General features: G+C 39.8%; 1 protein-coding gene across 2 annotated transcripts in view; it reads left to right on the top strand.

Moving 5' to 3' along the window:
* THSD7B (thrombospondin type 1 domain containing 7B) overlaps positions 1 to 26,724 on the top strand; it is a 1,078,590-nt gene that overhangs the window by 603,841 nt on the left and 448,025 nt on the right. For both annotated transcript variants that reach the window (XM_075530023.1, XM_075530024.1), the window contains exon 11: positions 26,577 to 26,706. In XM_075530023.1, coding sequence (XP_075386138.1) covers positions 26,577 to 26,706 — 130 coding nt within the window. The remainder of the gene's footprint in view (positions 1 to 26,576; positions 26,707 to 26,724) is intronic.

Here is a 26,724-nt window from a genome sequence, read left to right as displayed (position 1 = left end):
CTATGACACCATGTGCAGCAGAACAATACATTGTCCAGCCCTGTTCTAGCCTCACCAGTTTCTTTATATCTGCCCCCCTTGTTGGAACCAGTGTGTCAATACATGTCATCAAGGGCCTTTCTCTTTTTATCTGCTCCTTCACTTTCCCAAGCATGATGTCATTCTCCAAGTACTGGTCTCTTGTGATTACAGGTCATCTCTTAACCGTTTCTCCACAAACATGTGTGTGTGTGTGTTGTAATTGTTGTTTGGTTTTGGTGCTGACAAGTCAGTTCCAACACAGAAGCCCTATGTTTAACAGAATTCAATGCTGCCCAGTGGCAGGACATAAACATTAGAATCTATGAGACTTGTGGTCTACTGCTGGTGTTGCTAATCCTCAGCTCTGTGCCTTGAAATTCAGTTATTCTCCTTGATATTCTATACGCTTGTACTAGTCAGATGATTATATGTCAGCTAGACACTCCTGGCGAGGGGTGAAGTCAAACCTATCAATTGCATCACTGGTCTTCTCATAAGCAGGGACCCTAGGGCTCACCCTCTCCATTTCTCCCCTATCACCTGCCTGCTTGCTTACCACATGAATAGCTGCCTTGCTTACCACACGGATTGAGCCCTGTGATATTTCCACCTACCGTATGACTCTATACCCACTTGCCTGATCTTCCTGCATTCTGCATTATTGCATATAACTGCTTGAGTCTAAAGAGAGATCTGTTGACTACTATCAGACTTATGGACTTGAGTTGGACTGGGCTGGGAGGATTTCTTGATATATTATTACTTCTTGATATACATCTCTTATATGTATATATTTGAGATACCCATATATATCTTATATATACATATATGAATGTTACTGAATTTGTTTCTCTAGTCTACCTTCCTTAACACAAGACTCATCTGTAAAATAGTTATATCATTTAAAACCCATAAGATAATTAAGTTCTTTTTTTCCAGTTATGATTGAATTTGTTTCAATTGACGGTGGCCCCATGCATGTTAGAGTAGAACCGCGTTCCATAGGGTGTTTTGTTGTGGTCATTTTTGTTGTTCTAATTTTTGATTGGAAACTAGGTGAGGGTTTACAGAGCAAGCACATTTTCCATTCAGCATTTCTTACATGTTTTTATTTGTTTGTATGTTTCACGTCATTGGTTGGAAGCCTCACAACGTTTAACATCCCTCATCGCACTTCCTCCCAGTGCTTCCTATTTCCGTGCAGATTCTTGCTTAATCTTGCCTGTTTTCTGAATTCTGTCCTTGGGCCCATGTTGCCCTTTGGATCACAAAGAGTGAATTATTCCAAGGAGATAACTGAATTCTTAATAAGGTGTTATTTTATTGATTGATTCATTGCCTTGTGAAGCCCAATAAGTGATAATTCCCTCTTTGGCCTTCATTTTAGTTTCCTCATATAATTTGAAAGATCCATGAATAGGCCTCATAAAAGTTATTCATTTAGAAACAGAAACACATATACATACATATGCACACACACAGAGAAGATGTGTGTATGTGTGTTTTCATTGCTGTTTGGTGTTGGAAAGTCAGTTACAACTCATAGAAGTCCCGTGTGTAACAGAATGAAACACTTCCCAGTCCTACACCATCCTTGCAATTGTTATATTTAAGCCTATTTTTCCTGACACTGTGTCAGCGGATCTCCTTCCATTCAATGTAAAGATGACCAGCAACCTAACAACTGGACCAATAGGTAGCATCCTGATCAATGGAGAAAAATTTGAAGTTGTCGAGGAATTTGTCTTGCTGTAGTACATAATCAATCCTCATGGAATCAGCGGTGAAGAGATCCAAAGATGTACTGTGTTGGGTGAATCTTTTGCACAAGACTTCTTCAGAGTACCAAAAAGCAAAGAGGTTACTTGGAAGACAAACGTGCACCCAGCCCAAATTATGGTCCTTTTTATTGCCTCTGCTGCATGTGAATATTGGGCATTGGATAAAGACAACCAAAGAAGAATGGATGCCTTTGAATTGTGGTGTTGATGAGGCATCTTAAAAGTGATGTGGACTTGAAGAAGGACAAACAAATCTGCCTCCGAAGGAGGAGTCGAGTGGCCCTTAGAAGGAAGGATGGTGAGACTTCACCTCACAGACTCTGTACATGTTTTCAGGAGAGACCAGCCCCTGGAGAAGGACATCGTGCTTGGGAAAGCAGAGGAGCAGTGACACAGAGGAAGGCTCTCAGTGACGTAGAGGGAAACAATGACTGCAAAACTGGACCAAATATAGGCACAATCATGAGACTGGCTCAGAACCAGGCAATGTCTGTATTCAAAACCCAAAGGGAACAGACCCAGGGAGAGGGCCTTCGGCACCATTCCACAAAGATGGGTGCTTTCCAACACATTAAAGATGCGGACTGTTTTGGTTGTGCTGTGGGGTAAGTTGTTAATAAAGTTGGGGTTTCAAGCTCACCTGTTGCTTCGCGACGAAAGATGAGGTTCTCTCTTTCTGGAAAACCCTCAGAGGCAGTTCTCATCCTGTGAGGTCATAGTGAGTCAGACTTGACCCAGTGGCATATGGATTTGATTTTAAACCTTCTTTTGGATTATATCTGGTACATATATCCCCATTCAGGGTGAACTGTGTCTCCTTTTGAGCAGAAGTGTTTAATTTTCATATTGCTGAATTATTTTCCATTTACCAGTTTTAAGATAGGGTTTTTTCCTATTTAAGGAGACATACAGAGATCACCCTTTATTTTCTCCTAAAGCTTTTATGATTCTCATTCAAACTCCCTGCCATAGCATGGATTCCAATTCATAGAGACCCTACAGAATCCTCGTGGGTTTCTGAGACTGTAACTCTTTATGGGAATAGAAAACCTCATCTCCCTCTTATGACATGGCTGGTGGCTTTGAACCATTGACTTGGTGCTTAGCATTCCAACTCATAACCTTCTAGTTTTAGGTATGGTAGTTACTTGTCATTAAATTAATTTGTTCATGACCTCCTTTTCCATTATACCCTGTCCGTATTCATCCTAGTGATCTAGACATCCCTGTCTCTCTTGCTCTTTGTTGAATATGAATTTTGGCTTTGGGCGTGCGATGCTCCCTGCTTAGATTTCTCTTTCCTTTGACATAGAAGTGACTCCTACCACAAACACTTCCTCTGTCTTCTTGCTGAAATATCTGGTATCCCTTTGAGAGTTTATAATTACAGCTTCATATGACCTTCTCCTCCACGGTGTGTATGCTTTATACTTTGGTATTTTTTCCACAGCATTCAGTCATCATTGAAACACTACTTACTTACCTAATTAATTTTTTTAATGTTGTGATACCTTCATTGGAATCTAAGATACATGAGGGCAAGATTTTTTTTTCTTTTTCTTTCGGTTATATTTTCAACTCCTAGAGCAGTATCACCTTCTTAGAGGATTCTATTATTCTATTTCTAAAACCATCCAGAGCACCGATAAAACATTTTTTTCATGGAATTTACTTTTTCCAAATAGGACAGTGTGACTCTCTCCTGCACACGTAGTACTACAGGTTTCTGTGAAGAAATCTCTCAGTGGCTTCCCTTGTTTATTCTCTTCTCCCCCTCAAGTCAAGGCCAAGACAGCCAAACACGCCCACTCTGTTCTTGTCTGGGAGGAAATTGTTTTTTTAGTCTGTGCACAAAGGGAATCAAGCTTTCCATGGGCGGCGGGGGGGTGTCTCAGACTAAGCCTTCTGCTGTGCTCTGACTCACGCTTTGTCTCCTTTGTATCACTTCACATCCACTGAAACCAAATTCCCCTAAAGATCCAGGCTCCACTTTCTATCTTCCCCAACCATACATTTATGAATAATTTCAGAAATATTTCCAAAATAATTGTAAGGGAAATAAGAAGTAAAGAGGATTTATAGAGTATATCAATCAACTAATATTTTTACTTTTTCGAATTCCAGTTCAGGCAAGTAAACTTCAGAGACTGCACACACACACTTATGACCTTCCAGCTGCTGGGTATTTATTAGTATTTTAAAATACTTATTAATTTTTTATGTGTGATAGTATGACTAAGGTTAATATTTAAAAATAATTCCTTTGTAATTTGATTCTGAAACATTTATAGATAAGATGACATGATGTCTAACCATCCTCTAAAATAATTGGGGTTTGTGAGAGTGAGTAGCATTATAAATGAAGCAAGGCTTACCATGTATTGAAAATTATTAAAACTGATTGATGGGAAATTTGGTATCTGAGATATTTGGAAAATTTTATAAAATAATGTTTTAAATTTGAAATTGAATTGAAGCAATAATCAAATAGCATTTTGAATTTTTCTGTGCCAGGAGATAGCTATATTTTTCCTGTGCTAAGAGTAGCCTGCTATATTGTTAGAATCTCATATCCTCCTGATCAAGGAATGGAAAAAATATATATATGTGTGTATATGTAAGGTTTCTCTCTCCGGGACTAGATTTCAGCCTTGGTCCTTGGCTCCGCTCGAGAAAGATTTCACGCTGAAGCCGGGCTCGTGATCCAAGTGAATTTAATGAGAGTTCAAAGAAGCATCAGGTTTTACGCGGCACCCATAGGATTCCTCTGACCATGCGGCCTGGCAGAGAGTGCTCCAGGTCATGCAAGGATCTCTCCCCTCCCACGAAGACGACCAGACAGCACAAGCAAGCCAAGACAAGACCCTCTCGGTCCCTGCCTTTTCAAGGGTTCCCGGAGGAGGCATGGTGAACGACCCCAGGTTGATCCCATTGGCTGAATTGCAGTCACCTGGCCCAGGTGGGCAGCTCCAGGTGTAACGCTCATCGGAGCCCACCAGCAGGAAAACCCAGCTTTGTCCTTTGCTGGCTCTCCTGAGCATGTACCTAGTACCTAGTACCAAGTACCTAGGCTAAGCTACCTAACATATACACACACCACACACACACACACACACATACACACACACACACACAGACACGAGGGGTCTTCAAAAAGTTTGAACGTATCTTTTCATTACAAAACTCCCTTATCTTTTCATTCCACTTCTCCTGTGAGCCTTTTGAAGCGTCCTGCAAGTACTCCAGCACGCACAGTGAAAGGGTGCTGGTGACGCAGTGGGTGAGGCAGTGTACTGCTAAATGCACATGCAGTGTTCCAACTCATCGGTCACTCTGCAAGAGAGATGAGTCTGTCTACTCCACACAGATTTGCAGTATTTGAAACTCTACCAATAATTATACTTTGTCTTAGAGTATTGGAATGAATCAGGATTTACTTAATTGAAATCTATTTCTGTCTGGTATAGAGATGAATGGGCTTCGAAAATTTCATGGAAAATTTCCACAGTCTTCAATGATATTTTAATACACAATTTTAAGCCATCTGTCTCTCTGTGTACACCCCCCCCACACACACACACACATACACACACACACACCAGAAAACTCACTGCCCTGGAGTTGATTCCAACTCAGAGCAGCCACATATGGGTATTCTGAGACTTTGCATCTCAGTGGGAGCAGAAGGCTGCATCTTTCTCCTGCTGAGCAGTTCAAACCACCCACCTGACAGCTGACAGCCCGACAACTAACCCACCTTATTATCAAGACACCTTTGGTGTGTAATGATAGATTATATTTGTTTATCCAGTCTTTATTTTCACTCATTTATTGTTTTATTCCTTCAGTAATCATTTATTAGATCCTTTCCAGGTCCCACTACATTACACCAGTGAAGGCACCGTGTTGGGAGTAGAGAAAGGCAAGATGAGAACCGAGCACAATGCGGTGCTTTGTAGAAGCATGGTGGGTGCGTGCCCTGGGAGTACGGGAAGATGGACATTTAATTAGGAATGGTGTCAGTGGAACGATTCCTTGAAGAGAGCAGAGGAGTTATCTATGAAGAAGACGCATGCTTAACTTCTCTACCATACTAACCCCCCACCAACTAATATTTTTACATACTTATCACAGGGCACATTTTTATGAATACTTTAGTCAGTACTTTATCCATCGTTCCTCTCCAAAGCCTTCGCGTAAGACACTCTTATTATGCCCCTTGGAAGAAAGCAAAGTCAGAAAGTGATTTTTGCAAGTTCACAGAGTTGGGATTCTAGTTTCACTAGTTATAAAATGTAATGTTATGGCATTAGCATTAAGATAAAAGGAGGATTTTCCAAAGCTAGTGGGCTTATCATGATGTCACAAAAATAGTGAAGACAAAGCCAGGCAGTAGTTGCACATGTCTCATATAAAAGGATGACTAAAGGTCTTTGTTCACTGTGCTAAAATAAAGTTATGGTTCAAAAATTAAAGGCAATCTGAATCGGTTTGTTTTCTCAGGGACATTTTCCCTTCACCATTCCTGCCACTACTGATAAAACGTAAATATGAATATCATGCTGAACTTAATGTCTGGAGGAATCCCCCAATCTTACATTCAGTTATATTCACAGCCTGAAATGGACTTTGCACAGAAGTTTCCAGAAGCCAGGTTTTGTGTGGTTGAGCCACTGCCAGCAACTGTGCAATTAGAACAAACCACAATAGGGGGACCAGGGGTGTGTTTCACGCTCTTGAAAGAATGGAGGCAGTAGGGGCCACAGGAATACTTCCAGCCATGGGGAGTGATGGTAAGTTGGTTACATTGTGGAATGTAAACACAGCGATCAATTCTGTAAAACATCGCCAATTTAAAATAAAAAGTTAGAGAGAAAAAAATAAAAAGGAGTCTTGAAAGCTCTGCTTTTCTGATCTGTGTCTGCATTCTGCATTCTACTATGATTATAAGCTTGATCTAGAGAAACTCCCATCTTCTGCCATCCTTGGACTGTCAGTATTGGGAAGCATACTCTTATGGCCAAGCAGCATCATTTGTCTGTCAGTTTATTATCGTGGTGCTCTGTATGCTACTGCGATCTGGGCATTTTGACATTGCTACTTGAGATATCATCAGAGCCACCCAGGCTCACCAGGCTTCAGTGGGAGCTTACAGACTAAGAAGAAGGAACAGGCAGTTCACTTTTGGAAAATTCGCCGCTGAAAACCTAGAATAACAGTGGAACTTTACTGGAAGATTAGCCCTTTAGGTTGAAAGGCACTCAAAATACAACCAGCGAAGAGCTGTAACCTCAAAATAGAGTTCATCTTAATCATGTAGATGGAGTAACACTTTCAGGAACTTCATTTGCTGATGGGGCATGAGCCAAAAAGAAACAGAGACAGAAGGAAACAAACAAAAAAAAGTTTTACATATTCGTTAATAATCACAATGTGGAATGTACAAAATAAGGATCTCGGAAAATTGTATGTAGAAATGAAATGGAAAACATAAAGATCACCATCCTAAGCATCAGTAAACTTTAAAGCTGTGAGACTTCCCATTTTGGGTCAGACAATCACAAAAATGACAACCGGAGGAGGAATGGTGTCACATACATCAGCAGAAAGAACATTTCAAGATTCATCTTGTAGTACAATGCTATCTGTTATAATATATTTACCTACAAGGAGAAATATTTGAAATAGCTATTATTCAAATTTATACATCAACTACTAAAGCCAACGGTGATAAACTTGAATAATTCTACCAACTTTTTCAGTCTGAAATTCATCCAACATGTCCTCAAGATGCATTGATTATCACTAGCTATTGGAATGCAAAAGCTGGAGACAAAGTCCAAGGATCTATATTCAGAAAACATGGTCGTGTTGATAGAAACAAAGACAGAAAACTCATGATAGACTTTTACAAGGCCGATTAAAACAAGTGCATGAAAGCTAACATACTACTTTGATTGTACCCAATCTGAATTGACAGGCTATCTCAAGAATAGATATGACACTCCCTCAATAATGACCAAAGAGCAGAGGCGATACAGGATGGCATCACAAACCTCATACAAGAGGAAAACAAAAGGTCACTAAAAAGAGAGGAAAGAATGGATGTCAGAAGATACTCAGAAACAACCCAGAAGCTAAATAGATGGAAAGAAATGATATAGTGAAAGAGCTGAATAGAAAATCCCAAAGGGCAGCTGAAGAAGACAAAGTAAATACTCTAATGAAATCTGCACAGATCTGGAGGTGGAAAAACAATTGGGGAAAATACATTGAGCTAGCTCAATCTGCAGGAACTGAAGACACAAGTCAAGCCTCCATCGCAATATTAAAGGGTCCTGCAGGCAAACAGTTGAAGAAAGCAGGAAATGTCAAAAGAAATGGAAGAGACTCACAGTCGTCCTAAAAAGATGTACTTGACATTCAACTTCTTAAGGTAGTAGAATATGATCAAGCAATCATTATTTCGGATGAAAACTTTAAACAAAGGATTTCTCTGCTAATACCAAGTGAGTCTTGGCTGAATACAGAGAATATCAGAAAGATGGCTACTTGTGTTTTTGACTGTTGAAAGGGAAGAATGGGAATTGCAGAATCCCTTAATTGTGCTCATAGAGAACCTGTAGTTAGAGCAAGAGGCACTCATTAGAAATGAACATGAGGACGCTGCGTAGTTTAAAACCAGGAAATGTATCTCTGTGTACCATACTTATTCAGCCTTTGTACTAAACACGGAATCTCAGACGGGAGACTAAATGAAGAACGTGGCTTTAGGATTAGAGGAGGACTCAATTACCACCTGTATATTCAGATGACATTGCCTTGCTGCTGAAAACAAATAAGTCCTGAGCACTTACTGATGAAGACCTAAGACGACAGCCTTCCATACAGATTAGATTTCAGTGCTAAGAAAACAATGATGCTAACCACCAAATGAATAAAATGTTACCAATCCACGCCTTACTCAGCATGGTCAAGAAACGAAGACAGAAAATTGGAGACAAAGACAGACACTGGAAAACTGAACTTTGGTTGATCAATTAAGGACCAAGCCAAGACTATAATAACCAAGAAAATGCCTCAGAAAAAAGATGAAGGGATTGCTATATATTCAACAGGAAATAAATTAGGATTAAGAATATATCACAGATTTCTGAGGAATTGACATGATAGGGTTAATATTCTTGGCTAAGAGATGGCTATTGTACTCCTTGCCCCTAAATGTTGTATTGGTCTGGTGTTATCTTCCAGAAGACTTTTTGTCCTTGACCAATATTATATCCCAGGGACAATTTTATATTCTGACTCTTCTCTGTGCATGCGCAATGGGCCAGACTTAGTTATAAAATGTTAGAGAGCAAAGATCTCTAACACTTTGTGAATTAAGATGTTAGTACCTAGACTTAGGTACTAGCTTGCTATAGATTTGTACTTTCCTGGGAAGAAACACACACACACACACACACACACACACACACACTCACACACAGCAAAACAAAGAAACATGTTATGAGGAGATAAAATCAGGAAAACAGGTCAATTACAGACTGTATAGGAGGAATATATCACATTCGTATAAGAATAGCATGTCATAGGTGTAGGTTCATGGGGCAAGTTGTGAATTTACAGAGTGGCATAAGGCTAAATAGGCTAAGTCCTCGGGTCTCGAACATCATGACAGCAGAGAAAAATTGAATGTCAAGGGCCTCATTCTGTTTGAGTTCATAATTGATGTTCATGGAAGCAGCTGTCAAGAAATCAAATGATTTATTACATTGGGCAAATTTGCTACAAAAAGCTTTAGAATGTTTAAGAGCAAAGATATCATTTTGAGAGTTAAGATACACCTGACCCAGGCCAGGGTCTGTGCAATCCCTCCTATACATGGGAAAGCTGGACAGTGAACAAGGAGGCTGAAGAGGAACTGATGAATTAGAATTATGGTCTTGGCAAAGAATCTTGAGTGTAAGTTTGCCAGAAGAACCAATAAACCCGTCTTGGAAGATATAGAAGTGGGGATGAAGGTATAGGAGACTGTCTCGTGGACTTTGGACAGGGTACTGGGAAGGGCCAATCCAAGAAGGACTTCATGTTTGGTAAAGCAGAAGAGAAGCAAAAGCAAGAATACTACCAAGAGATTGCCCAGTGACTGCGGTAACAGACTCCAACAGCAAGGACTGTGAGGGTGGGGGAGCATTGGGCAGTGTTTCCATTGTGCATAGGGTCGCTGTGAATTGGAGTCAACTCAAGAGCACCGCACCACGATTAGCAAGCATAACACATTAATAGGCTAGGGTCATATGGATTATATTTTAATGGCTTTATTTGCATATGATTCAATATTAATGCCTAATACTGCTGAGAGCTTCATGAGCCTATATCTTAAAGTGATGACATTCATACTCCAATAAGCCTGGTTGTGGACAATGCACTGTGGAGTCCTAATTGTATGCATCTTTCAGCCGGAATACTGATGGAGGGCTGCCCATTGGCAAACACCGCAGCAGGCAGCCATTAGACATTGCATCTGTCCAAGGGAAACAGGTCTGGATGAGAAACACCTAAGTCCCTGTCATTTCAGCATACATTGGCAACAAAAGACAAGTGCAAGTCAATCTGTTATTATAAATAGCATTGTTAACCCTCCTTGTTTATAGTACACATATGCTCATTATGATGCACTTAGCTAGGGGGCAGGTTGCGTTTTGAAATGTCTTACAAGCAGTAACGATTTGACTAGTGCTCATTTGTTTTCTATTGCTTGGTTCAATATGCTACATTGTTCTCTCTCTCTCTCTCTCTCTCTCTCTCTCTCTCTCTCTCTCTCTCTCTCTCTCTCCATATTTCTCTTCATATTAGATGAATAAAATAAGTTAGCTTAAAATGTTAAATCAGTAAGTCTCTTCTCCACTGATTTAGATCCTTTGTCATTGGAGATTCTGTTGTAATTATTTAAATATTTGTAATTATTTTGGAGACATGAGGCATTTTTGAAAACATCCCCTGAGTTTCTAATATGCATCCAGGGTTAAAACAAGAAAGTATTGAGATTGACTGCGGATGATTTACGTTTTAATACTGTGAGAGTGAGAACAAATGATAGGCTCAAAGGGGGTCAGTATTTGGTAAGGTTGCTCACTAAATTTGAGATATTTTACGAGCAATAATGGTTAGGAATAAAGGATATTGTAGAATCTCTGGAAATTTTAACTATTTTATGGGGCTTCTGTGGGCATGTGGTTCCTGCCACAGAGAGAAAACGTTTGCTTTTGTTGATTGTCAACAGTTAATGCCGCTATAGATCGGGGCTACTCCTCCTGAAGTCTGTATTTGAGGCTTGCCCATACAGAATTTTAAGTTTACTGGTTAGCTTAACATACATTTGCAAAATATTTAAATCCAACTTAATTAGCCATTCTTAGCAGCTGTCCTGTGAATTGGCTTGGCAGCCTTACCCACATAGGATGAAATAAGAAAATTGCAGCCCTGAAAGGTTAAGTGCATTGCCCAAGGTCATAGAGCAGTTCAGTAATGAGCTGGGATTAGAAATGAGAGCCCTGAAGGGCTTGTCTGTTGCTGGATCCATTGAATTTGGCCTCTCTTGCAAAATGAATAAGGACTGTGACAATTTAAGAATATAGAATGATTTTTTTCAAGCAGTATTTCAAAATGAAAAAACGCTATGGATAACCTAAAGCCCATTTCAGCAATCCTGGAAAATTTAACAGAAAAAATTGGTGAGTTTGTTTAATGCTATCTGTATGTAGGTAAGCTCATTGGCTCAATGCTCATTTTGAAGCACTTGGCTGAGAGGGAATTCTGAGAAGAGTCTGCACTTGATGCGTCTCTTCTCTATTTGGAGAACCAAGATGAAGAGGGGGAAAGCACATAGAAATGTCTTACTCATAATTCTTCTGGTCATTGCATTTTTTTTAACTACTCAAGTCCTCCAATTCTCCTTGAACAAATTGAGAACATGCTGGCGTGATGTTTCTGGATACTATAAAGTTTGTATTTTTATTTCTGAAAGCTTATAAAACTGTAGAGAACTACACTATTACCCATGCATCAAGTTTCATTTCTGCTTCACTGGGAGATTTAACAATGCATACATGTGTTTTAAGAGAACATACAGCCCCCATGTGAGTCTCACACATACAGCAGACACCCAGTAAATATGTATCAATAATGACAACACTGGATGTGGTAACTATTTCCCTCTGAGAACTCAGAGGGAGTTGGGCTGGTGGTGAATCTCGGGTTTTGTACCTTTCCCAGGATATCAACCATGTCTGACTGGGAGCAACAGTTAAGAAGAAACTGGAATGGAGCATTCTCTTGTCTATATTTACATACAATGGAGATAATGTAGGTGTCAGGACAATTAATGCTGAAGAAATTCAAGTTACGTAATATCACCCTAGGCACTTTGTATAACTGACTTAGAAAACGACTTCTTAACGACCACTTGGGGTTTTTGTCAACTGTGCAGTCTTTTCTCTTCACATCAACTTTGACTTTGATTAAACATATATAGTAATATAAAAAGTCACTAAACATCTTCAGTTATAGACCATCTGTCTATGATATTTTAACCACAGAAACACATAAAATATCTTGCTGATGGTTTTGAAGTAAACCCTATACTCTCCTTTCCTATTAATTTTTGATTTAATGATTTATGAGCAAGTACACTTCGGGTACATGACTGCCTTCATCCTGTGTGTGGACTTCTCTCTCTAGCAGAATCCTATGGCAAGAAATAACAGTTCTAGTGATCAGGTCAAAGAGATAATTTTTACACCAGCATTATAATCTATATTTTCTATATGTTGAAAAATGCCACATTCTGCTAGAAGGAGCAACAAAATGCTCTTGTTTGTAACACTCACATGTAAAGTGGTAGTCTATTTTTCCAAGTGATCTATATATTTTTAATACAAATTTGGGCACATCTGACAGTGAAAAAGGACTTTTTAATATTTGCAGAATCAGAACTGCACTGAGCAAACAAGACCTTAACTTCTCTGGCCATTCTTCTCCAAGTGGATTAACAGGCTGTTGTAGGTACCCATTGCCATGTAATTTTAGTTTAACTTACTGTGAACCAATTGGGAATCATTTTAAGCCATTTGTGGTGTACTGCTAGTCACACAGAACAAAGATGCGACCCAACTCTGATACTAAAAAAACTTTTAAAAAATAGGACTCTGGTATTGACGTTTTCTTCTACTCCCCCACCCACCCAATTCATCCCTTTCATATGAACTCACATTAAGAAAAAGAGTATTCATTTTGTTCCATACAATATGGATACTTTACATGTAATATCATATGTAATCTTAACAGAAATCCTGCTGCATAAAAATATTCATGTGGTATGTTTTATTACCAAGGAGTTGAAGCTTCGCACTTTTAAAGAAATTACCTCAAGTCCTGAGTCAAGAGTCCGTGTTTATGTATGGATGATTGTTTGTGGTCTTCAAATGTTACTGGTACCATCCAGTTATTTCAAGGTCAATTAGAGTGGAGTCGCCAGGATTTTGTTTTTAAATGATGATTAGGAAGCTGGCCTAGGAGAAGAAAGCGTACTAGTGGGAGCGAAGGAAATAAGACAGGAGGCTTTTGAGCTAGTCATGTTGTGAAGCATCATGAGTCAAAGAGGCTTATTCAGTCTGAGTGCTATTGGAGGAACATTTTGAAATTAAAAAAAAAGTTTTCTCAAATCTTCCGATCTTAATTCTTCACATTGCTATTGGAAGAACTACTGTGCACTGTCCGCTTATTGTCATGATGAACATGTACACTTGCACTTGCCTCTAAGAGCTCTCCAACAGTGTCTCTACTAGTAGCCGGCAGTTGTGTTTGCTTTCATTTCATAAGGCATGCTTTTTCCCTACTACCCCATTTCAGGTCCACTGCAAACTTAGGGGGCAGATTCTTCATGGCAGACCATTGAGGAGGTCCGGCACTGTGGCTCAAGTGTCACGCAGGACACCTCGGTTCACGGAGATCTGCCGTACCTTACTTGGCCAACAACCACCCAGAGATGCTCTTTACATACTAATATTGTCCACCTTTGCTATCATTGTTCTGATACAAACCTTCCTGAAGAATCAGTAAACATTGGACATTGTTTGCAGTTCACATGGGCGTTTCCTATAGGAAACATAGTGTGGGGTATTTAAATGAGCATTTCTTTAAATATTATTTTCTATAATTGGTATTATGTGTATAATTATGTCTGGTATCTTAGTAATGATATTATATGTGTAAACCAAAATTAATCCAGACTAGTTGCTTATCAGTCACAATCATAACCATGCATGCCTAAACAATTGTTTATATTTGCAAACAAACACTTTAATTTATGGCTTGTTTGTTTGTTTTTAAGGCCCAATGATGTTGACTGGCTCGATAAATACCTTTCGTCAGTTTTTTAACTGACACTGAAATGTTCTAACAGGAGAGTGATGTTGAGAGGGGAGGTTGCTATGACTCACAGAGGCAGCTCATCCTCTGGAATGCCCCTCCATCGCCTCCTCTTGCTCTGCAGTCTTGTAACGGAAGGGTTCCCACACATTTTAATGTCCATTGACCATGATTTTAATCCATGCTTGATGATTTTCAGCAAATTATTTGCCTCTTCCATTCTCCGTTTTCTTCCTCCCCGTTTTCTGTTTGTACATGAAGAGAGTGGTTCTATGTTGCTGCTTGGAGAGCTTCCACTGGCCTATCTTCATCTGCTGGGACCTGATTTCAAGCCACGATGGTGGGCTCCTTGCACAGTAGCTTTCTTCATGCTGCTTCCTCTTCATATTTGGAGTCATGGTCCTCCCTTGATATAAAACGGTTGTCCTCATGGTGGTTTTAGAGTTGGGGTGGAGTGAGACCAGTGACTACTCTACTCTGAGTGAATTCCCTCCAAGGAGCACTAAATCAATGTGCAGCAGACTCTTGGTCTGGCATAGTTACATAGTTGATCCAATTTGGTAATAATTAGAGGCACTCCAATCATAAGGAGCAGAACCTCCTTTAAAATTGACTGCTAGATGGAAATTGGGCCTCTTACTCAAGTACTTCCTTAACCCAAGAACACTTTGTTCTATTCAACTGGTATTCCACGATGCTCGCCTTCCTGACATGATCACTAAAGACAAAGTAGGTGCATAAGCAAATGTGGTGAAGCACATCTGTAGGCAACTGGACATCTCCTTACAGAAGGGTTGCAGGGAGAAGATGAGCCAATCAGGGTGCAGTATAGCACTGAAGAAACATAAAACCTTCCTCTAGTTCTTTAATGCTTCCTCGCTTCTACTATCATGATCCCAATTCTACCTTACAAATCCAGGTAGACCAAAGGATGTACACTTGTACAGATAGGAACTTGAAACACAGGGAATCCAAGACTGATAAACCCCTCAACCAAAATGATAGTAGAGATACCAGGAAGGTAAGGGAATGTGGGGGAGACAGGGGAACTGATCACAATGATCTACATATAACCGCCTCCCTAGGGGACTGACAAAAGAAAAGTGGGTGAAGGAGACATCGAACAGTATAAGACATGACAAAATAATAATAATTTATAAATTATCAAGGTTCGTGAAGGAGGTAGGCTGGGGGAGGGAGGGGGAAAATGAGGAGCTGATACCAAGGGCTCAAGTAGAAAGCAAATGTTTTGAGAATGATGATGGCAACAGATGTAAAAAGGTGCTTGACACAATGGATAGGTGTGCGGGTTGTGATAAGAGTTGTATGAGCCCCCAATAAAATGATTTTTTAAAAGGCTGCTAAATATCAACAATCCAAACACTTTTCTCCCTTTCTGAAAAGTAACAATCATTTCTTCTGTCTGGAAAACCTTACTATTATATTAAGATATATTTTTACCCTAAAATCTATTTTCTCAACCAACACAAGGACATCCTAATCAGTAACAACTGTATGTTCTACTTTGAATTATTTGACCTGCAATAGTACCACAAGACAGATGACCTTTCTATGGGGTCACATGTGTGTGTACATATGTATGTATGTGCTGGTGACCTGATGGTATAGTGGTTATGGTTTAGACTAGTAACAACAAGCTCTGCAGTTTGAAAACAACACCACAGGGTAACAAAGAAGCTTTATACGCCTACAAAGAGATAGTCTTGGAAACCCACAGGGGGAGTTCTAGTCAGTCCTACAGGGTTTCCATGATTGATCATCAATTTAATGGTAGTGAATTTGCTTTGTTGGGTTTTTTTTTTGCACAGTATATAAGAAAGGTATTGGTTCAGATTCTAAGTCTAGTTCATGAGTTTTTTTTTCTCAATATGAGGTTAAGAATTATGCCTTCATTTTTCTTGCTATCTTTCAAATTTTATTTCCAATGTCTAGAGATCACACTTGGACAAGACACACATGTGCATGCTTACAAGCGAGCATGTGCACACACACACACACACACTCCTGTACACATTAAAAAAACAACCAATTTTCAGACTAATGAAAATACAGCCACCTCTCACTGCTACTGACTCCCAGTGGTCCTATATAGTGTATGAGGCTCTATGAGTGTATTGTACAGGAGCAGAGAATTCTATAGTATGTACGAGGCTCTGTATTGTACAGGAGCAGAGAACTGCATCTTTCCCTGGGAACCAGCTGGTGGACTTCAACCATACAGTTTGCAGTTACCCATCTAACACTTGCCTGACAGTGCCGCCAGGGCTCCTTCAAGGCAGCGCAGTAGACAGGAATAGGGAGTCACTGAAATCCACATTGAAATCAATGCCAGTAACTGTAAATCTTCTCTGGACAGTCTCAGCTTTCTCCACAGAGTTGCTGTTGTGTTTGAGCTGTTCCAATTTTCCAAAAGAACTTAGATGTACAAAGATTGCCCCATCAAAAGAACAATAGCATTTATATTATAACATCGAACTGCTTCTGATACAAATTTTGTTTTGTTGTCCTTCACAGGGTCTTAACTATATTTACAATTGGGGGTTGGGGAGGGGGGCATCCTTGTGTGATGCAAGAGTTAATAATTTCCACTTCCAACTGAAAGCTTGAAGGTTCTCGTGTCCAGAGAGGCTTATCTAGGAAGAAAGCCTGACGATATGCTTCATAACAACCCTCCATTGCAACCCTATGGGTTCCTTAAACTCTGACACACAAAGGGTTGCCATGAGTCAAAATCAACTTGATATCAATTGGTAACTGATGTGATTATCCTGATCCTTGGTCAAAGAGCATCCTTCCACTTTTAGTTTATTAGCAGCTCTATCAGGAGACAGGTGGCCGAAGGGTGTGGTGAGTAAGGAGAAATCAGGGACTATTTACAAAGGTGATAGTTCAGTTCCTTAGCTACTGGCCATCAGGGGCCTGAGAGGTGATATTGCTCACCAGTCTGCAGAGACAAAAGCAGGAAGCCGTTAGTGGGAGCCAGAGTGAACTGTGTCAATGCTCCATGGAAGTATGTATAGGCAGGTCACTAACTTGCAGGGATGCACTGGTGGAATTGGTCAGAGGAGATTCCTTTATCTCTTTTGCTTCTCGAGTTCTCCTGCCTCTGAGGCTTGCTCCCCATTGACTAAGCCCAAATGAAGCCAATGGACGAGGAAGTCGCTGATGCAGTCTTCCTGTGATTATTAGTTCCTTTGATGCCATACAACGTAAAGAAGGTCCAAGAGGTCATTTGGGGAAGTTAAAAAGAAGATATTTTGTACATAGTCTCAATGTATAGCTTAAGATCAGGGAATGTTGATCTCTTTTGACATAGGGGATCTCCTAAAGATAATAGGGAAAAAAATAAAACCCAAGTCTGTGTCAAGGAGCCCTGCATTAGGGGTGCAGTGGTAAAGGACCTGACTTCTGATCAGAAGGTTTATAGTTCAAACCCAGCAACACTCCATGGAAGAAGGCTGTGGCAACCTGCCTGCGTAAAGAATATAGCCTTGTTGTCAGGCAGAATTGGAAAGCGGATTGCTGAAGATATAGGTAGCTTAAATTTTAGCACTTTATCATTTGATCTCCCTATGGTCCACTTAAATTTGTCCTAATTTTTAATATTTTCTACCTTCTGTTTGATAGAGGTTTTATCTGTTTTACTTTGTCTTTGTTGTTAGGCTGTTTAAAAAATGTTTTTCTGTATATGAAATCCGAGGTTGATAACTGGATTAATGTTTCCATGGAGCTGTGGCAGGGGAGGCTGGTGGGAAACAGGGAACTAATAAGTACAAGAATGAAGAATATGGTCAAAAGCTGACTGTCGTTATAATTGTACAACTGTTCTTGATGGGATTCAATTATATAATTGTATGATAGGTTAAGTACATGTGAGTAAAACTGCTGGAATATATCTCTATCTATCTATCTATCTATCTATCTATCTATCTATCTATCTATCTATCTATCTATCTCCTTAGAAACCATACTCTGTCCTGTAGGACTGATATGACCATGAGTGGGTTTTGAAAAGGCCTTGTCAGAAATGAAAGGACAGCGCCATCATGGAATGCGAGCCTGTTACACATTCAGGAGAGATAGACATTAGTGAATGGAGACTGAATGCGCCAAGGTAGCAATTATACCGCTGGTGCCCTGGTCCAACACAGCAGGGAAGTGGATGGGATGAGGGGGAATGAAGACTGGGATGAAACATGAAATAGGTGCGTGATTCAAGTCTTTAAATTGCTGTTATATTTTTAAGTACAGCCAAGTAGGTCATGGCTCATAGGGATCCCGTGCAAAAGAAAACAAAATACCGCCAGGGCAGCTACACGATCTTTGTATGTGGGAGGCTATTGCCGCAGCCACTCTCTCAGTCCACCTCATCTAAGGTCTTTCTGTTGTTCATTGGTCCACTACTTTCCCCAGGGACTGGTCTCTCTTAGTAACAAGTGCACAATACATGGGGCACGGTTCAGGTATCCTTGCATCTGAGGAGCATTTGGGCTACATTCCTTCTAAGAGAGACTCATTTGTTCATTGGGAGTCTATGACATATTTAGTATTCTTGCCACCATCATAATTCAAAGTCATCAGTTCCTCGTCTGTGTTCCTTTTTCATTGATCATGTGATGATTGAAAATACCATGACTCGGGTCAGGAACACCTTATTCTTCCAAGTGACATCTGTGACTTCAAAGGGATATTCCAGAACAAATTTAACCAACTTATTTCTTGACTATGGCTTTCATAGACATTGATTGTGGAGCCAGATAAAATCAAATCCCTGACAACTACAAAATTTTCTGTGTTTGTCATGATTTTACCTATTGATCCCGTAGTGAGGAATTTTGTTTCTTCATATCCGGTGTCATCTATACTGAAGTTTGTGTTCTTGGATTTTCATAGTAAGAGGTTCAAGTCCGTGTCACTTTCAGTAAGAAAAGTTGTGCTACCTGCATCTCAAAGTTAACAATGAGGCTTCCTCCCACTCTAATCTTATATTCTCCGTCATGTCATGCAGCTTCTTGGACTGCTTGCTTAGCATACAGGCTGAAGAGGTATGGCGAGAAAAGAAAACCCTGACACATAGGTTTTTACTTTTAAATCATGTAGGATTTCCTTGTTAAGACCGAACAACTACCTCTTGGTCTATGTACATGAGCAAAATTAAGTGTTCTGGAATTCTCATTCTTTGCAATATTTTCCATTGTTTGTTATGCTTCCTACAAAGTCATCTGCATAGAAAATAAAACATAAGTACACTTATGTCTGGTATTATCTGTTTTCAACCAAGATATATCAGCAAAGATGTCCCTCATTTTATGACCTCTTCTGAATCCAGATAGGATTTCTGAAAGTTTACACTTGATGCTATAATGTAACTGTTTTTTGAAAAAAAAGTATAGAAAAAATTGCATGTGATTTTAATGATGTTTTTATAATTTATGCATTCTGTTAGATCATGCTGTATTCATTTCAAATGGACACAAATATGAATTCATTTTCTGTCAGTTGGGCAGGTAGCTAGGTGCCTTCTAAATTTCTTTTTAATTAAAAATATTTCATTGTTAATAAGGTGAAGGTTTACAGAGTAGGGCATCAGTTTTACAATCAACAATTCATCCACATTCTGATTCAATCCATCAATTGCAATTCCCTCGATGTAACATCACTTATCCCACTTTGTCCCTCTGCTTCCTGTTTCCATGTTTTCTTCTTTTGTGACCCTTTGATCTTTCCTTGAGTAAATATCGCCCTTTTGAAGCCACATGGTTGACTCTTTTGACAGGGACAGAGATAAAGTCCTGACATGAAAAGTAACTTTGGAGCCTTAGATTTGCAGGTCCCCACCAATCTCTGTTCAACCGGTTCTCTTTTATGACTTTGCTTGGTTTCATAGCTTTCTCCCACTCTATCGAGAACCTTCCAATGCGATCCTTTTCAAAGCAGTTGTTAGTGGTGGTCACCATCTGCTCTGGCCTCAGTGTTGGCACTGATATTTGTGTGGTTCATTCGTACATTGAGCCGATCGTCTCCAGTCAGTAGTAATTTTCATCTACTTTCCTAAAAAAAAAAAACAAAAAAACCCAAAGTTGCAACTTAGTTGCTCATGAGCTTTAGAAAGCCCAGTTATTATTCACCAAAGTATAATACAGAATATTGTATTTAGGAACTATGCTATGTCAATTAATCTCAGTGTCCCCAAGACTATGGTTCGGATCCTCCAGGTCCAACAACATGTTCCCTTAAGTGTTTGGTGATGTTGAAGGAGTTTTCATAACTTTGGCTCCTGTATACTCTACCACATTTGTGGACATATTTGCAGTAGACCTTAAAACATATACACAAATATCTTCTGTGAAATTATCTATATTTGTGAATATAATTCCACTTTCTCCCATACTTAAAAATAATTTTATAGGGGGCTTATACAATTCTTATCACAATCAAAACATACATCCATTGTATCAAGAACATGTGTACATTTGTTGCCATCATCATTCTCAAATCATTTGCCTTCTACTTGAGCCCTTAATATCTGCTGCTCATTTTCCCCCTCCGTCCCACTCCCATGGTGCCCACCTTCCTGATATGACCACTGAAGACAACCGTGTGCATAAGCAAATGTGGTGAAGAAAGCTAATGATGCCCGGCTATCAAAAGATATAGCATCTGGGGTCTTAAAGGCTTGATGATAAACAAGCAGCCATATAGCTGAGAAGCATCAAAGCCCACATGGAAGAAATACACCAGCCTGTCTGATCACAAGGTGCAGAAGAGACCAGTTATCAGTCATCAAAGAACTAAAAGTCATATCAATGGGTGCCCACCTCCCTGATACAATCAATGAAGACAAACATGTGCATAAGCAAATATGGTGAAGAAAGCTTGATGGTGCCCAGCTATCAAAAGATATAGCAACTGGGGTTTTAAAGGCTCGAAGATAAATAAGTGGCCATCTAGCTCAAAAGCAACAAAGCCTGCATGGAAGAAGCATACCAGCCTGTGTGACCAAGAACTGTCAAAGGGATCAGGTATAAAGCATCAAGGAACAAAAATCATATCATTGAAAGTGTGGGTGAGTGCAGCGTGGAGACTCAAAGTCCAGTGGTAGTCTCCCATACTTTTTTATCCTATGTGTTTACCCAGGCATCTACTCGTATCTTCTCTACTGTGTCTTCTAGAGTTCTTGGCACAGATTTATGAGCCTCCCTTCATTGAAACACTTCAATTAGTATTTAATCAATTCCTGCAGCCAAAACAGGGATCGTTATCAAAGTCTTCAGTGCCACTTGGACTTCCCCCTTCCATACCATCCATTCTTGTTCATGTGCCAACCTCCTGAAGTGCTTGCACATCAGCCAAATATTTTGGGTACAGGGATTTTGTGTATTCCTTCCATGTTTTTGATGCTTCATGTATCATTCAAACTTTGCCCATGGGAATCTCCAATGTTCCAGTTGGAGGTTTGAAACTTATCTCCCCCTCCTTCAGCTTGAGAAATGCTGCACACGTTCTTCCCTCTGAGTGTTCCAACTCCGGTGTTAGAACATTTCATTATCATTCTTGAGCTTCTCCGGCAAATGTTAGAGATCTGTTCCACCTTAACGTCATCATTTCTTCTTTCTGCTTTAGCTTCTCTAAACTCAGGAGTAAGTTTACTCTCTCTGCTGACATTTACTTTTGTGTTTCCTTTTCTTTGAAATGCTCATTTACTTTCTTCATAGATGATGTCCTTGATGTCAATCCCTAACTTGCCTTCTCGTTAGTCTTCAATGTTCAGCAACTCAAGGCTGTGCATTGCATCGTCTCTAAACTCAGGCCATACTTGGTTGTTGTTTTCTTCTGCTTCATCTTGAGCTTCATATTGGCAATGGGTAATCTGTTCTACATCTCTCTGGGCCTTGTTCTCACTGATAACATTGAGCTGCCCATTGTCTCTTTCGACAGGTGTGGCCTATTTGACTACTAGATATTTTAACCAGTGAGATACAAGTGTGTAGTTGATGTTTATGGTGTTAAAACATGCTTTTGCAATGAAGTTATTGGTCGTGCGATTTTATCATGCTACCTGTGGTACTGGTTCTATCATCATGCCCATATTTTCCAACTGCTCTTCCTTCTTTGTTTCCAATTTTCACATTCCAGTTGCCAATAATTATCGATCTAAATTTCATTTCAGATCAATTTCAGACTACAAACTTGGTGAAAGTTTTTAATTTCTTTATGGTTGGCATTAGTGATGGTGGGTAAATTTGATAAATATCACATTAATTTCCTTATATATGTGTATATATAATATATATTGTATATAATTACATATAATAATATATATAGATATCTATAATTACCCTATCATTAAATGTGTTGACATCAGGATAGATCCTGAAATGTTCTTTTTGATGATGAATATAGTCCCATTGCTATTCAATTTGTCAATCCAGGTATACTAGAATATATTATTGTTGGATCAACTCAATAATGCCTAGAATATAAATCTTTATGTGCTCTATTTCATTTCCCCTCCGATTAGAGGGATGTCTTAGGGAAGCTAATAGACTACCCCAAATCAAGAGGAGTGAACAGTAAGGATGCAGTTGTTGGTTCACAGCCACAGTTCTTTTCAGCCAACAATCAAGTTTCTTTTTGGCCTCATGCTCTCAGCCAAGGAGGAGGACACACTCCCTGGCATAGAGTAACCTCCCTCAGCCAGCAGACAAGTCTCTCTCTGTTCCCTAGCCTCTGTCACACGGTCCCAAAGCTTCTGCCTCGGTGAGCCAGGAAGGCACCCCACCTGTTGTTCTGTGAGGAGAAGGTCCCCCACGGTCTTGAGACTGTTCCTCTGAGTTTCCAGGACACAGTCTTTGGTACAGCTGGTCTTGGGCAACCATCACCACTTCCAGCAGAAATCTTGTCCTTGCCCTTCCAATGGTCCTGGGGTTTCTCTGGGTGCCAGATGGCTCTTCTACACAGAAAATGGATTTTATGGATGTGTGATTGTGGTCTTTAAGCAGACTATACTCCTCCATAAAAGGGATGATGATGTTTTAATCCCCACCCTTTAGAAAAGCAGTCTCAAATATACCCCCAGGAAACAAAGGGTGTGACTTAGTTCACACCTCTACTAATGTCAGGACTTAACCTCCCCTTAATCCTGTAACAGAACTCCTTCCCAAATGGGATCATAGTGCAGGCATGGAGTCGAGAGTTATAATACCCCAGTTAAGGAATTCTACCTAGAAGGGCCATATTAATTGACTGCATCTGAGGCGCCCCCTGCATACTCTAGCATTAACCTACTCGTCCTTGGGGCATTAATGTCCTCCCTCTTTCATTTACACCTTCTGTAATTACAATTTTTACAATCCCCATTAACCCTGTTAGGAGGCAACCTTGATCATATCTTCTGATCAATATCTTCCCCGCCTTCTATTCTCCAGACCCATCAGGAAAAGAGAGAACTACTCACTTGGAATCCTCTTTTGTTTTACAGTCATGATAGCTTATAAACCAGCAACTTCAATGCTAGATTTTACCCCATCTAGGGCATATATTTTTCTAAATTGCCCATCTTTATCAACCCAGTGATCTGGGGGGGCATGGGTATTCTTTGATCAGAAAAAGCTTCATTCCATTTGGAACTTTGAACAACTGCAACGATAAGCGAAATTAAGGCCAGGGAACCCATCAGAATGTAGCAACTTTCACCAGCTCACAAGATCCACATATTTCATCCCGTCCGGTTCTGCTACCCTTAGCCTTCGTCATTGCTGGGTCAAATGCGTATCGGCCAGACAATCTGGTCCCTCCATCTTACTTTTAATGACTTCCAATCTACCTACATCCATGATTCAGACATGCCACAATTTAATTATTAGTAGGTGTTTACAGCTGTTTCTTATCCTATTGAGTTATGCCATATCAACAATGAAGTCCTTGGAAGCCTTTATCAAAACATGTGACTAAGATTGCCTCTGATTTGAGGAAGCATTTCTTCCTGAGCCCTGTTACATCTTCTGGTACTATAGCAGACATTGTTGCACTGCTGTCTATTCATAAGACTTGCAGTGGCTTCTTTTTCTCCTTCAGAGGTTGACCCCATGTCCTTCTTTCCACACTGTTTTAGTTCCAGAGCACCACTGAAGTCTGTCCACCACAGGTGACCATACTGGTACCTGACATACCGGTGGCTTAGCTTCCAGAATCACACTAAAAGACCATAATCATAGTACAACAGACTGACCAATGAGCTAAGTAACTAGAGGACTGATATTTAAAATTGATTAAATTACAAAAACTTGAAAGTGGTTCCAGGAGATTCTTATCTACTATAGCAGAGATTCAAAGATGATGTTGAAAGATAATCCAGCAGAAAGTCAAAAGGCAACAGCATACTATAGTATTTATATATTTGAAATTCATTTCAAAAGAACTAAACACAGAAATATTCAAAGTATTCCTTCTAAAGAGAAGGGCAAGCTGGGGAGGTCTGTTGATTCTCATTAAATACCTTTTGGCAGTAGTATTTTTATGTATATTTTTCTTTCGTATTTTAAATAAATTCTACTTTTACTTCTTTTGTTTTGCTCCACTTAATTTACTACCCTTGTCAAGATGAATGTTTAACATGGTCAGGTCTGTTACCTGTACCAAACCTACCAACTAATTCCATTTGCTCTTGCACTTCCTTTGCTCCTCTCTTTACACCTCCCTCTCTGCCTTCTCGTCTCTGCATGCGCGGCATGTGCACACACACTCACACGCACACACACACTCACACACACACACTCACATGCACACGCACGCACACACTCACGCGCACACACTCACATGCACACACACTCACACGCACACACACTCATACGCACACACACACACTCACAGGCACACACACACACACTCAGATGCACACACACACTCACACGCACACACACTCGCACACATACTCACACGCACACACATCTACTTTCCCAGTGTAAGTAGGAATCTTTCTTTGTAAATGTATTTGCATAGTTGTGCCTTTTCTTAAATTTCATTTGGTTAGGAATTACCGCATCCGGTTCTATTTAGTTTTTCCGATTCAACCTTCAAGGCAGAGAACAACTTCTACTTCCTACACGAGTTTTGGTTTCCAGAGTCAGCAATGATTGCTTTCTTTTGTACCCACTTAACCACTACACTTATATTCTATGATGTCCTAAAACTAGTTGGGGAAATATATGCTCCATTGAATTGATGCTTCATGATAAGGTTTGGAGTTCAAGAATTCGCATTGATAGATGTCCCACGATGCCTTGCCCATAGTGATTGAAACAGTTTCTGAACAGCGCAGATGTAATTGCGGTTGCTATGGTGGCTGATTCAGAAGGCATCTACAGATTTTGCAGTGGATGCCCCAGCACATTAAAGCGAACATCAGTTTTCCTTTTATTGAGGTGCTATTAGTTCTGCTTCTTAGCAATACCATGAAGAATATATGAAATAGATATGAAAACACTTTTAATGCCTCTCCTCTAAAATCCAATTAGATGCATATTGTCCCACATGATGAGGAATAACACATTCAGTGAACTAATATCTGTAAAATATATGTTGGTGATATATTAATTTTATGAGCTTATTTGCAGTATAAACACTAGCTTGGAGGGGGAAATGCCTTTTCCAAGGAACTGAGTTGTTAGTAGTGGAATTCCAAGCCCCTGAGTCATTGTTTTGATACCAAACAGCATATGAACACCAGATGATGATGAGTCACATACCTCTTTTGTCATAGATGATGAGATTGTCGTTGTTCTATGCTGCCAATGAATGACCCTTTCTCATGACAAACTGCTCTGGTCTGGTTGCAGATCAGTGTTTGGACTCATAGTGTTTTCATTGACTGATTTTCAGAAAGCAATCATCAGGCTTGCCTTCTATTCAGTCTGGAAGCTCCATTAAAACCTGTACTCCATGAGTGCCTCTGAAATAATAGTGCATAACGTCTAGCATCATAGCAATATACAGTGGCCAGTATAACCAGCTAAGACAGGGGTGTATTATGTAGGCTCCACTTGATTTAAAACATATTAAGACAGTATGAAACACTCTTTACACTTCAGAGCTCATAGATTTCAAACGACATTTATTAATTGCACTATGGCTATCTCATGAAAGTTGAATTTAATGTTATTCTCTGGTCTGTTCTCGTTAGTCTCATTTCCCTGGTTGTATGCTTGCCTATGATTACTTCATGTTTTCTTCTCTTCTAATACTTTGATTGCTACCTATACCTGGATAGTGATGTGCATCCGTTGGAAAGGATGCTATAATTTTATTTTTCCTTTACTTCAGGAAATACTACAATAAAACAGTCTCGATACAGGATTGTCATCCAAGAAGCAGCCAATGGAGGTCAAGAATGCCCAGATACCTTATATGAAGAGAGAGAATGTGAAGATATTTCATTCTGCCCAGTGTATAGGTAATTAAATTTTTAAAT

Source organism: Tenrec ecaudatus, chromosome 13 (assembly GCF_050624435.1).
Source record: "Tenrec ecaudatus isolate mTenEca1 chromosome 13, mTenEca1.hap1, whole genome shotgun sequence".
Lineage (NCBI taxonomy): Eukaryota > Metazoa > Chordata > Mammalia > Afrosoricida > Tenrecidae > Tenrec > Tenrec ecaudatus.
Note: the sequence above shows the minus strand (reverse complement) of the source record. Positions and strands in the feature narration are given on the sequence as shown.